This window comes from Lineus longissimus, chromosome 3 (genome assembly GCF_910592395.1).
Source record: "Lineus longissimus chromosome 3, tnLinLong1.2, whole genome shotgun sequence".
NCBI classification, from domain to species: Eukaryota; Metazoa; Nemertea; class Pilidiophora; order Heteronemertea; family Lineidae; genus Lineus; species Lineus longissimus.
In genome coordinates, this window is record NC_088310.1 from 9,585,800 (window position 1) to 9,599,972 (window position 14,173).

Sequence of the window (14,173 nt, forward strand, 5' to 3'; positions counted from 1 at the left end):
AACGAAGTTCTTCTCCATGAGATGAGATGAGAGCGAGCACTCACAAAAACTCGACTGCAAAAATGTTAAAACATTTGATGGCATTTAAACTTGAAAGTTTCAGCTGATCTCTAAGAAATGTGCATCACCAATCTTAAACAGATTAATAATTAAGTTACATAAATAAAATGGATTAAAACCAACGTCACCACGATAAAGTTTCCCTTCATCTCCTTTCAAATCTTTAATCTTTCCACGCTATGTCTGTTTTATTAGTTCTTCCTCCAGTTACATGGTGTAGATTAGATTACATAGAGACTAAGGGCCATGTCCCAGGGTGCACCGTCTGATTTCCAATTCACTTTAATGAATTTGTAATCGCTCAAATCACATTTGGGGATTGAAATCGGGATCTGATTTGTTGTAGAGCGACAGCTGATGTTCTGATGCAGCATATTATTTAAAAGGCTGAGTGTCTCAAGATAATGCCGGCCGGCACCAATGTAGTTTATAGGGTCCCTGTGCAGAGGGTGTCCCAGCCGGACACAATGGATGGACCCCCAAAAGTGTTCACAAACAGTCTGTAGAATGTCTGCAGACATTTTTCAGTTCATTCAAGAATTAGCCCCCATACAAAACCATGTAAACTTCGTTAGTTCTTCTTCTTCTGCATTCAACTTGTCTAAAACTATAACTACAGTCCTGTGCGGAGATGAGGGGCTTTACGTTTCAAGGTCATGCTGTGTTCCCCACAGCTTTCCCTTAATATTTGGTGTCTGCGGGCCAGAATTTCTGTCGTAAATCCTGGTGCAACTAGGGGACAGTCTTGTAGGATGTGGTCTGGTCTGGTGTAACTTCATCAGTAGGATGTGGTCGGGTGTAACTGTATCAGTAGGATGTGGTCTGGTGCAACTGTATCAGTAGGATGTGGTCGGGTGTAACTGTATCAGTAGGATGTGGTCTGGTGTAACTGTATCAGTAGGATGTGGTCGGTGTAACTGTATCAGTAGGATGTGGTCGGGTGTAACTGTTTCAGTAGGATGTGGTCTGGTGTAACTGTATCAGTAGGATGTGGTCTGGTGTAACTGTATCAGTAGGATGTGGTCTGGTGTAACTGTATCAGTAGGATGTGGTCTGGTGTAACTTCATCAGTAGGATGTGGTCTGGTGTAACTTCATCAGTAGGATGTGGTCTGGTGTAACTGTATCAGTAGGATGTGGTCTGGTGTAACTGTATCAGTAGGATGTGGTCTGGTGTAACTGTATCAGTAGGATGTGGTCTGGTGTAACCGTATCAGTAGGATATGGTCTGGTGTAACCGTATCAGTAGGATGTGGTCTGGTGTAACCGTATCAGTAGGATGGATGTGGTCTGGTGTAAACTCTATCAGTAGGATGTGGTCTGGTGTAACTGTATCAGTAGGATGTGGTCTGGTGTAACTTCATCAGTAGGATGTGCTCTGGTGTAACTTCAACAGTAGGATGTGCTCTGGTGTAACTTCATCAGTAATATCCCTCAAGTGTGTTGCAGCAAGAGTAAATTCTGTGTCTGTTCTGTTACTCAACATTTTTCGTCCAGCACAGAGAAGAATATGAAGTTTCTGATCTTAACATGACTCTTAGAAGGAAGATGTCCATGTCTAGGGTTACCCGCCTTATCCATTCCTGGTCATGAGACTGTTCAAACGTAGCAGAAAACAGCCTCATTAGGCACAGCGTGATTCAGCCTGGAGTTTGAGTAATGTTGCCTTTTCGTGCCGCAATTGCTGCAGCCTTGATAAGGCAACAATACCCGATAATTGGCCGCATGCTATCAAACAGACTTATCCAATGACTACAACAGATGGATGATCAACGTTAATTATTCATTTAGACACGATAATGTCTTCCATTGTGCAATATCGACTTCAGTTGGTTTGTTTTTAAGGGGTACGCCGTTCGTAATTACTTGTGGTCCAGTCAAATAGAAATCCACTTATACAAAATGCCGTGGTACAGTTATTGTGAATGCAAATTTGTTTAAACTTGGTATTCATAGTATTTGTATATCAGTCTACACAATGGCAATGTTGAAATTTATATTTAGTATGTATTTTCGCAATTGAACATTTTTAAATTCAATTACAAATTAAAAACTTCTAAGAATGGCGTAGGCCTTTAATGAGACTTTTTGTGAGATAATAGAGGGAGCCTTGCCTATTGTAATGGTAATACACGATACGTCATCAATTTTTCATAGATATACAATCATTTGGGAACTGTAACTACAGTTATAATGTCATAAGGTGAAGCTAAGGTAGCCTGAAGTGCAATTTAGCAGACCTGTTCTGTTTTGTGGTTAAGGAGGCCCAGGGGCTTTAACATACAGTCCAAATCACAACTGACATCCCTGAATTGGCGCGCAACTTGGCGCGTAACTTGGCATGCAATGTGTGTGTAGGTTACGTGTAAGTTGTGCATTACTTACACGAAGCAGAAGGGATGTCAATTGAGATTTGAGGGATCAAATCTCAAATTTCACCTCAAATCTCACCTCAACTGAGGGATGTCAATTGAGATTTAGACTGTACATAAAGAGATTGGACACTGACGGAACCATGGTACCAACACACAAACATCACCACGACAGACCTTCTCTAGGCATTGTGTTCACCAGTTCCTGAAGTTCTAAAATGTTGCAAATCAGCGATTTAAATTGCTTTGACTTTCAATCTATCATCACAGCACCCGTTGAACACTGGCTTCAAAATCAAGCGATTTGAAACCGAGGGCCGTTTGTTTTTGGCAAAATACCAAAATTATTGCTGGTCGGTACAACCGCTGAGTTTTCTTCAAAAGCAAGCGACTGGACTCGCACCTGCGATTGATATCAAACCGGATTGATACTTCAAACCAGTATGATATTGACGCCAGCAACCTGCAATCACTGAAACTTTAGTTGCAGGCACCTGCGAAGTCAACCGCATATATGGGTAGTTTTTGTTGCCCAGGGCTATTACTTGCTCATTTGCAATGCCCTTAAGTGTGACAGTCATCTATCAAACGCGATGGAGGAATCCACTCTGACGTCCAAGGTTACAATTCCCCAGGGGCCACTTAGTACAAGTGTTAATGATGGCTACCTCACATTGACAAATCGGCCATAATCACCTGTTACAAGGTTATGACCAATGTCATCGGGACCAAGTTAATAGCAAATCAAGCAAGCTAATGGATGCATCGTCAAGGCAGAGAAGGGAGACAAATGCCACACCTCAAGTGTCCAGTCAGAAATATATCTTTGACTGAGTATGAAAACATGGCTGTAACTGATTCCAACACGTCCAATAGCGGATTTTTAAAACGAGGATGTCTGATATTGGAGGCCAGTCCTCATTCTATTTGATATGAATCTGACTTCTGTCCTTGGTTCCAACCACTGACACACTCACACCTTTTCTGAGACCTGAGAAAAAGAGATTGCCTCGGATGAATGAACAACCATGACCAACTCGGGAATCGATACCAATCCTCGACATTCATCAGTGACAATGCAAAAAGGCGATTGATTAAATCCAGGTTATTACTCCGTTGATGATAAAACAACTGACTTGCATCGCAGCAAACCTTGGGAATATCACGCAGCATATTGTTTGCTTGAATGAAGGCAAACCTTATTATTGGCAAGCGACTCGAAAAATTGCAAAAAAGGAATGCCCGACTGACTTACAAAGATTCAAAATGACGTGAATGTATAAATGCTCATTCCAGCCCTCAATACCTTGTCTTCAACCTTATTTGAACAAGCAGTGGTTCAAATATCAATTTCATCATTCTCCAAGCAGATTGAAGGGTATTCGCTCTGTTAACACAAATTTCTATTATACCATGTGGTCACTGATTGACTAGCAATATCAGCCCCATAAAACCAACAGAAATCACACATTTACCAAATTATCAGTGCTGCCACCTGTTGAGAGGAGTTTACACTAGCATCGCCAGCAGGCCATATGTGAACAACATGTATAAGAGAACTTGACCTTTAAGAAAGATCACAACCAAATGAGACTATTCCACACTACAGGAACGTACTACCAGAAGTAAGTTTTTTGCTTGAAAAACGATCTGAGGTTCAAAAATTGCCTCAATCTATACCCATATCAAATTCAAGCTAAATTATTTCTGGTCAAATGCTTCCTATATCAATTGCAAGAACTACTTTTTGATATGGATGCAAGCAGACCTGAACCACAAAACCAATCAGTCTGCAGCCGTTTTTTTCGATTTGCAATTTGGTCTATCTTAATGAGTTTGCTCGACAATTCTGTAAAGTACCTCGCAAGCCCAAGTTCAACAAAAAGAATGGAGCACTTCATACAAGGAGTGCAGTTTGCCTAAAGCACTGAACTTATACCTCTCATGCAATTAAAAACGTTTTTTGTAGACACCAGCAATGTTTTTTGTAGAAACCGGCTTCGTTTAATGGGTTTGATATCGAGTCGATGCCTTTTAATTAAATTGTTTCACACATCAATAGAGTGGTTGTAATTAGTCATGGGACATCATTGTTATAATGGAAAATAGCAGGATATTTAAGTCTTTCTTTTTATTATCTAATTTTGAAATGGCTTTTTGATGATGATGTACTTTGCCATAATATTTCATCCTGGGATATTCTGGCTAGATGTTAAAATACATTTCATTCACGTCACTGTAATCTGAACAAGAGCAACACAAAAACTGGCATACGTCACTGCCCACGAGTAGTCCGGGGGCATGATAAACGGCGTAGTTGTTTTGTCATGGTAATTTTCGTGAGATGCGCATATTTCCCATGCCTCAACCAGGCACTATCCAGGGCATGCTGCTCTGAAAGTTGGAATGCCTGCATTGAATACAGAAGATTAAGACAAGATTCTCCGTCAGCTGGGGGACCGATTCTCCAGGGAGATGTTGTGTGTTACCACGGTTGGGCACCTGTTTGGTTTATAGGCCTAGTGACGCCGTCTCGGCTTGAGAGGATGAGTTGATCACCAGCTACTGCACACTTGGATTGAGTATTTGCTGGCCACGTTACAGACCAGGTACAAATAATCTTGGTTTTATGTCTCATTCAACACTTTTCAAATGATGACACAATCGATGTAAAGTAATATGCCCAAGGACACAAGCAATGTATCTACTTCACACTGAAGACATTCACTCCTCAACTAATGGTAAGTGAGTCAGTTTCCAAAATAAACATTAAGCATAAGTCGGGATTAAATGCATCTATTGGCACAAAACAATAAACCCTGTTCATCATCTATTGAAAGTAGAGACAGAAGATTTCCCAATGCCTTGAGAAGAAACCTTGATTTGACTAAGAGTAAACATGGATTTTCCGTTTGGGAATATTCATTAGCAAATATCAACAATAGAACACTCTTCCCCTTGCCTTGAATAGAGAAGCTTCTTCGGTACATTATGGTTGATATTATACGGGACTTCCTCACATATAACATCATATTAAAGTTTTCAGGTCAATGAGGGTTAACTATGCAGATAATATTAACCTTTTTATAGGCTTTTTTCACTGGAAAATTGGCTCTTCTAATGAAAAAGCAATATAATTTATGTACACTTTACCCTACACAGCCGTAAAGACTTCAGCATGTAAAGAAGTATGTGAGGATAACCTGTACTTCTTCTGTTTTTTGTTCAATTTACGGTGGAACGGACCTACGATGGATGTTTGCTTGCATCACTTCCCTTGGTTCTATTGTCCATCTGGCGTTGTGACAACTCTATCCACACAGTGAGATGATTCATACGAATTATCATCAAGATTATTCCGAGATTAAACTAATTAAAGACGAGCGTGGATCCGGAACCTTCCGGCTACAACACGCAATTTCGCACAGACCAGGATCAAATGGTCAAATTTTCCACTCTACTTCCCAAGCTCTGCCCAGCACTCTCGGAAAATTCGACGCCGTGTTATTGTCAAAGTTGATAAGATTCTCGTGTCCACATCATGGTTTCAAGAGATAACCGCACGTCCGCGCATTTATAAGTCTTGCAACAATTCACATTGTGCAATGCGCGTAATTATCGAGAGCCAATTTATTACACCACGATTTCAAGGGCTTCTGCCCCATTGAAACCTTCTCCGATTCCCGCTATTCTTGACCTAAGTTATTGTTAATAATTAATGCTAATTGAAGTGACCATTGTTATGGTTGACCTTCACGTTATCATTCTTAATTATAAAGTCATTTATAGCAGTAAGTTCAATTATAAAGCAACACACCCTAAAGCATTATATGTGAGCCCTCAGCCTCCCTTATGTTTCATCCTCACCGAGCAATTTGTTTTCATCATTTAAATTGAAGAGATAAGTGGCCATTAATTTTGTCACCCCAGGTAACTCAAGCTGGGAAGTGTGATTCCCCTTGGCCATGTTTGGCTCAGGGCCCTGAAGGATAGGGACACAATGGAATTGTGCAAAAGACATAAAGCTGAGAACCCCCTTAATGGGCAGGACACCCTCTATCAGGGACAGCGATTTTGGCCCTAAAACGGTTGTCTCGGTACAACTTGACTCCTGTAATCATGACACCTCTCTATTAAGGACAGCATTTGTCAGTCCCAAGGGTGTCCTTGAGAGAGACCACTGTATTGCTTTTTCAAGTGCTGACTATAAGCCAGAGGAGTTTTTATCCGAGTCTAAGCATTAAAATTTAAAGCAAAGCACCACGAAGAAGCTTTCAATGTGCATCGTTGCTAGGATAACACCTTCAAATGCACTGTGAAATAATGAAACACGTGATGCACTATAAGAACTTCTACCTGCAGTGCTCAAGTAGTGAATGTCATGCTAACAATATACAGCTTGGTTTTGGAGAGGAAATGATGCAGATAGCAACTTGGTCTTCTAGACACAAGTCCCATCGGTGTTAAAACCACAAAGAAAAAAACAGGTTGATCTGAAAGATTTGACAGTATGACTAAGCGATCTCTTCTAAAGGCACGAACCTCATCTTTAAGCCAATATCATGTCTGACTTTTTCACTTGATCAAGTAACATGTCCAGTCATTAGACAAACATAATGCACCCAAACCGTAGGCTGGGCACATAATGGATTAGCGTTAGCGGAAGATCAAAGCTAATATCGGCATGCCTCAAGACAATACAGAGAAAGCCACGTCTTATTATTACAAGTGATGAAAGACTTGTAACAACGGATAGTAGGGACTCGGGAAAGATGAAAAGGAATTAGTCCAATTAAGTGGAAAATGGAGAGAATGGTATGACACTGTCAACATGGACAGATATGCAGGGCATCTCCAATGACTGTTTGATTACAGTTGGAATGGACACAGGTTGGCAGCTTTAGCCAACTCTGAACTTCCCTGACTCCAAATTGGGGAGCGCCGGTCCACAAGTCAATGTTGCTGCAACCTTCACTACTCGAGGGTTGCTGGCCAATGTTGGTCGAAACAAACCATCTGGTCAGAGGCACTCCACAATGCAGAGAAATGATCCTCATCCAATTCGTGCAAGTGATGAAAGACTTGTAACAACGAATGGTAGGGACTTGGGGACAGATGAAAAGGAATTAGTCCAATTAACTGGAATATGGAGAGAAAGGTATGGCACTGTCAACATGGACAGATGGGCATTACATCGATGCAGACTGTTTGACAGTTGGAATGGACAGAGGTTTAAGAGGCTTTGGCAAACTCTGAACTTCCCCAATTCCATGTTGAGGAGCACCAACCCACAATCTGAGGGTTCTTGGTCAAAATGTAGGTCAGAGGCACGCCATACAGAGAGATTCTTGCGTCATTGCTACAGGTGATGAAAGACTTGTAACAACGGATGGTAGGGACTTAGTACAGTTGAAAAGTAATTGATCAAATTAGCTGGAAATGGGAGAAAGGTATGACACTGATGTCAATGCGACAGATGGGTGGGGCATCTCCTCTTTTTAATTAGGGTCGGGATGGATACACTCAGGTAAGTGGCTGTAGCACGTACCTCTCTGACTCAAGATGAAAAAGAATCAGTCAAGTTTGAATTGGAAATAAGAGAAAGTCATGACACTGCCTGCACAGACAAATGGGATGGACCTATTCCTTAGAACCCCAGAATTCTCAGTGCAGACTCCTAATTGTTATTCAGCCCTCACCAGTCTCATCTGAAGATTGATGAATTAAAACTCCTTGTGCCTTGGTCGAGGTCAGGATATGAATTCAGCTTTTCATCTGAGAACACTTGAGGCATTTCTCTACATCGAAGTATCAATATCCATATGGAATTATCCACGATAACCGTCAACTACTGCAACTCCTTCATCTCTAATGGATTACTTGGAGATGGTTTAATAAGAGAGGAAATATTCGAGATGCTTTCATTATATTCGCACTGAGTTAACAGCACTTTCCAAGGCCGATGAAATGGAATAAGTAGTCATATGTGTTGTTTAAAGGGATGCGTCGTTCGTGTTCACTGTAGGGTAGGATGGGGTAATTGTAGCCCCGGTTTATTTGTAACCCCTGCATCGCACTAAGTAAACAGCACTTTCCAAGGCCGATGAAATTGAATAAGTAGTCATGTGTGTTGTTTAAAGGGATGCGTCGTTCGTGTTCACTGTAGGGTAGGATGGGGTAATTGTAGCCCCGGTTTATTTGTAGCCCCTGCATCGCACTAAGTAAACAGCACTGTCCAAGGCCGATGAAGTTGAATAAGTAGTCATGTGAGTTGTTAAAGGGGTGCGTCGTTCGTTTCACTGTAGGGTAGGATGGGGTAATTGTAGCCCCGGTTTATTTGTAGCCCCTGCATTGTTTGATACATGGGGATATCAATCAATATCAAAGGCAGGGGCTACATGTATATCTGTTCGTACACTTGGATTCATTGTTGAAATTTACATTCAGTGTGTAGTTTCAAATTTCTACCTCAATTTTCAAATTTTTTTGAACGAACTAATATGCCTTTAAATGTTCTTTGTGTTGATGCATAAAGTTATGGTTTGAAGTAACTGGTGTGCAGTGTATGGTGTGGGGTTCTTGATGGGAATGAGAATTAGGTGTGGTGTGGTTGGGGTGGAGTGGGGGATGCTTCATGTTCAAGTATGAACATGTGCTTGTATGTCCTGGCAGAGGTGGTCAGAAAGGCAATGAAAAAACATGTGATCATTTAAAGCGTATTTCCTACAACAAGTACAATATCCTTCGCTCGCCTCAGTAGATATCAAAACATCATCAAATCATACGTAATTTACAGAATGGAACCCTATTGTCCATATTTTCAACAGCCCTAATCTAACTAACCGATCTGCACCAGACTTATGAATAGGAAATGCGACGATTCATTTTCACCGCCCGAGAAAAGGCAAAAAATAGGCTGAAACGCCGTTGTGCGACATCCTAACTCCACCACAAAACCTAAATGTGTAGCAAATCAAATTACCCTTCCCCTATATAAATTTAGGCCAAGGCCAATTTTTCAGCAAATTCGATATCAGACAGGAACATCAATCTTACTCGCCATAATTCAATTAGCCAAAGTCATAATAGTGGACATCCCTGCACACTGCAACACACAGGTCATACAACGCTTCCCCCAAGAGGATCATATGCTTTTTCTGACCTGTCTACCATTTTAGTGACAATCAAATTTGTGGCCAGTTTATTTGTCTTACGTCTTAGATTCTCTGTATTACAACATTATAACAGATTCAGCTGTCAAAGGTTTTTTCCGCCATATATTTAGCGGGATCCTCCACTCAGCGTTTTATCCAGGGGCAGCATGCGGACAAATCCCTGGACCATCAGTCAGAACAGCTTCCGTGGCGTGTTGCCACTGAGTGTTGGCATCTCTCCCACTGGTCCAAGCCCCTATCTTGGCAATCTCTCAGTTTGACAGCCAGCAAGGTTCTCATCTCAGATTGATGGTTTCTCTTATTGCTACTGAAACTACAGACCCGGCTCAGTCAATCAAATACTCAAGTTATTGTCAAACATTTGACATGTTTTATATAATCAGTTCTGGTATTCCGGTTTGAGTGATTAATATCAACTTTCATTGCTAATAAAAGAAGTTAAAGGGGAGAAGCATTAGGTACTGTTGTCACTAATGTATCGTTGCAGAGTTCCTGAATAAATAGTTTGTGGTTGCATCAGAAAACGTACACAACATTCTACACCTCGACTAACAGTCATCCCTCATCGAGCTCGTGGTGCAGAAGCTTAATTATCTGTGTAGTGCTCATTCAAGCTGCTTGAAAGGGCTATCTCTGCCAGCTATGTACCCATTTCCGCATCCTGGGTGAACAGAAGTAAGTTGGATTAAGTGTCTTGCTCAAGGACACAAAGACAAAATAGCAGCGATCCTTTTAAAGAGTCGAACCCACAACCACCTGATTATGAGCCTAGACTAGGCTATGCCACCGATCTCCCTGGAAAAATCGGCCAGGGGATGTTCACAGCAACCAAGAAAAAAAGGTCAAATGGGAAGCCATCACTCATAAAAAGTTTAGAATATTCTGTGTGAGATGTAACACGGCCAATAAACAGAGGAGCTACAGCTCAAACATCTGATAATTGATAATAAACAATATCAAGTAAACAGCGTCAGTAAACATATTTTTCATCCTAATCTGATATCCTTGAGGGAGAAATCGAAAGCACCATCAGGGACTGAGTACTGGACATCACAGATGCTTTCTTTAAATACTTAATCCATCAAAACACTATACGGGACACTACTTTTTGGGATGGTTTAAAACTGAAGGGGAAAGAGAACGTCACCCAGGTTCAGAACTGCATAGGTTGAGGCAAGGTTTATGCTTATTTCCTTCTTTTTTTTCCCGTTACAAATGACAACAAAATTTGAGTTGCCTCACAGCCTAGAGTAGTGGTTAACACCCCTGGCTACCATGCAACAGGGCTGGAATTGATCCCGGGGAGAACCCAGGATTGTATTTCTGGATGAACCGGCGTGGCTTTCAAGTAACTAAAATTCCTGGCTCTTCACAACAAGTTTGAGGTGAAATATGAGATGAATTAATGAAGGTCTGTTGGATGAGACTAAAACCAAAGGTCCCTTGTATATGAGTGTCTATGCTAGGAACAGTGAAAGATCCCACAAAGGTGGACAGTAGCATATAGTGGCCACCATACCACCGACAAAAGTTCAATAGGGCCACGACGGTAGTCACACTGACACTGAAATTTATAGCAGCAGTTGCTGTTTCATGGAATTGGCAAAAGATATTTCTGGGTCAACAGTATTATCTCTAGTCAAAAAGACTTTTTGGTCAGTTGGCTGAAAAGAGTGGTTGTGGACTTCAAAGCAAAGAGTTTGGAGCAGAAAAATAAACGACATCTCCTCATGAGTAGGTCTCATAACAAGTTGTTTTCGTGCCGGCTTTCCCCTGCAGCGCTACAGTATTGATAATTGCCCCTCGGGACGTGGCTGACCTGATTAGGGCGGATCAGTTAGAACTAGATGAGTAAGTGACATGCAACAACCATCGCTTTGCACACATAATAACATGATTACAGTCGGCTCATGCAGCAAAATAACTCTTCATTGTGCCTGCGGCAACGATTACTGAGCAATTACAACCATTATCGGTTTTTATGCACACCAACAATACATAATTTTCCTTGCATTACTGGGACAGTTTTTTTGATAACCTGTTTACGAAACGTTCAAGCCACGATCGTCATCGATACATATTTATCAGGTTTTTCATTGCCCGTTTTAAAACTACAATGACGTCTTTGGTCGATTGCTGAACACCCCTATCATCAGGCCAGTGTTCTCCACAGCAAATTTCTTAAGGGTTGATCATAGGCACATCCATTTTGGCTAGAACTTTTAAATCCTAAAGCCATCAGAACTCATTCAAATAAAGTCTATATATATCTATCGGGTTTTTCATTGCCTGTTTTAAAACTACAATGACGTCTTTGGTTGATTGCTGAACACCCCTGTCATCAGGCCAATGTTCTCCACAGCAAATTTCTTAAGGGTTGATCATAGGCACATCCATTTTGGCTAGAACTTTTAAATCCTAAAACAATTAAAACTCCTTTGAAATAAAGTGAATCCACATCTAAAACCTGGGAGGCTGTTCTCTGGAAAATGAAGAACTGACTCCCACCCTTGAAATTGGCATTCACTGCATTTTGAAAGAGTTGTAATTGCTTTCGGACTTCAAGTTCCAGCCAAAATGGTGGTGTCAGCCGTCAACCCTTAGGCCGGTAGCGTGACCACATTTTGACACAGTTTAGACTTCATTTTAGTTCTGACACGGCACCAAAACCTGTCAGGACCAGTGTACGCCAACAGAAATAACACTACTAATTTCATGATGCTCCCTGGATGCTAACTATTTTACCACTTTGCCAGGGTGCTAAAATGGGGGAAAAGAAATTTGTCCAGGTGCTCAGCCAGGACAAAAAAAAGGTGAAAAATCTTGCAGCCTGAACAGTATTTACCTATTTCACTAACTTGCACAATTTGGCATCCCGCATGGTTTAAATAACAAGCTAGCTCTGACATTTGAAAAAACCCTATCACGTTATACAAGATCCAATTTCACTCAAAATTGGGCAAAAAATATCAAATGGTGAAGAGAGAACTTTCATAAGCAAATTATGTGTGAAAAACTCGGGCCTTACGGTGAAAATATTTTGGTCCACTAGATTTAGAAGGTGCTGACACCTAGTAATTCTAGTGCGAAGCTTTAATGTCACAGCATGAGAATGTCTCCAAATTTTTTCAACTGCCCTTTTCAAGCTGGTCCAACACTGCAATAACACTGTATGTAATTATTTTTTGCTGCAAATTCATGTATCGAGACAAATCTGCTGCTAAATATGAATTGAAACGAACTCAAAAAGACAATAATGTACACGACATTGAGATTCAAGAGATGTGACCCCATCATAGCCAAACCAGGCGCACGTCGCTCTGAGCTTGGCAGGTTGAGACGGGCTGGTTGTTCATTTTACTGTCGTCTGCCTTTGGTGAAATCAGAGTATATCAATTTCTTCCATTTATCTCCTGGTGTCATTTAAGCTCATCTTCATATGTGCGACATGCTGTGAAAGTCTGCTGTGACAGTCACATGTGTGCCTACTCTGTCAAAGTAGGTACTTGGCGTCAAAGACAGACATTGAGTTATAAGCATCGGCCGAATGCGCACAGAATGACATCAAAATGATGACACTTGTCAGTCGTTTGAGAATTGATTAAAATCCTTAAGTCCAAGCGAAATGGTGGTGGTAGGATGAAAAAATAAAAATTTGACACAAGAAGGTTTAAGAGAGCTATAGGCAGGAGCAGAAGGGCTAATTTGGCCATCTTCAAGTGACTAATATACACGTAAGGGCCCTTGGTCATGTCAGTCTCAGCACTAAATATGTTCCTCGTACAAACATGAATCATTTCGATGTACAGTGAGATGTGAGAGACCCCTATTGGCGACTTCGTGTAACTTTATCTTGCCTGCCTAGCTACTGCCTATATTGTCCCTTTAAAGAGGCCTACCTTGTCGCACATGGCTCCGAAGTTGTAATGAGGTTCGAACATCATGGAGGAGAGACTAGCAGACGCTTGGAAGAATGCACGAGCCTGAAAATGTAAACATTGGAGTTGGGATGGGGCAGAACGAAACTGGGATGGAGTAAAAAAAATAATTTAAAAAAAAAATACAATGTATTTAAAAATATTTCTTTTTGGAATTTCACTGACTGGATTTGACATTAGACATCGAACATAATTGTTCCTTATGATGATTGCACCTTTGAAATTTGCATACAAAATTTTCTAGTAATAGCCAGTAAGGTAATATGGTACAATTATTATGTGTGCATAAACGTGCACTGCCAGCTGTTTTCTACACTGTACGGGGCTATAACTGTTCCATGGTCATAACTGTACCACCTTACCTTACAGCTCAATGGGAATTAAAGTGAACTATTGTTGTATCGAACTTGATATAAATAGAAATCAAATCATCATTAAATGAAAACACTAGCAATTTTTCAAACAGCTGGCTACTAAAGTATGAGTTAGCCATGGGGCGCAAATTATTGTCACTTTAGTTATGCAATACTTCCAGTTGTAATGAGGTGATTATTGTCAGTGATTACGTGACAACTTACGAGTCCAGACATCACAACACATCAAAGTGAGTAAAAAACTAATTGCGGGGC

General features: G+C 40.9%; 1 protein-coding gene across 1 annotated transcript in view; it reads right to left on the reverse strand.

Annotated features, from left to right (window-relative positions):
- LOC135485701 (tetratricopeptide repeat protein 8-like) overlaps positions 1-14,173 on the reverse strand; it is a 59,607-nt gene that overhangs the window by 38,388 nt on the left and 7,046 nt on the right. Inside the window, exon 10 of the mRNA XM_064768093.1 lies at positions 13,506-13,589. Coding sequence (XP_064624163.1) covers positions 13,506-13,589 — 84 coding nt within the window. The remainder of the gene's footprint in view (positions 1-13,505; positions 13,590-14,173) is intronic.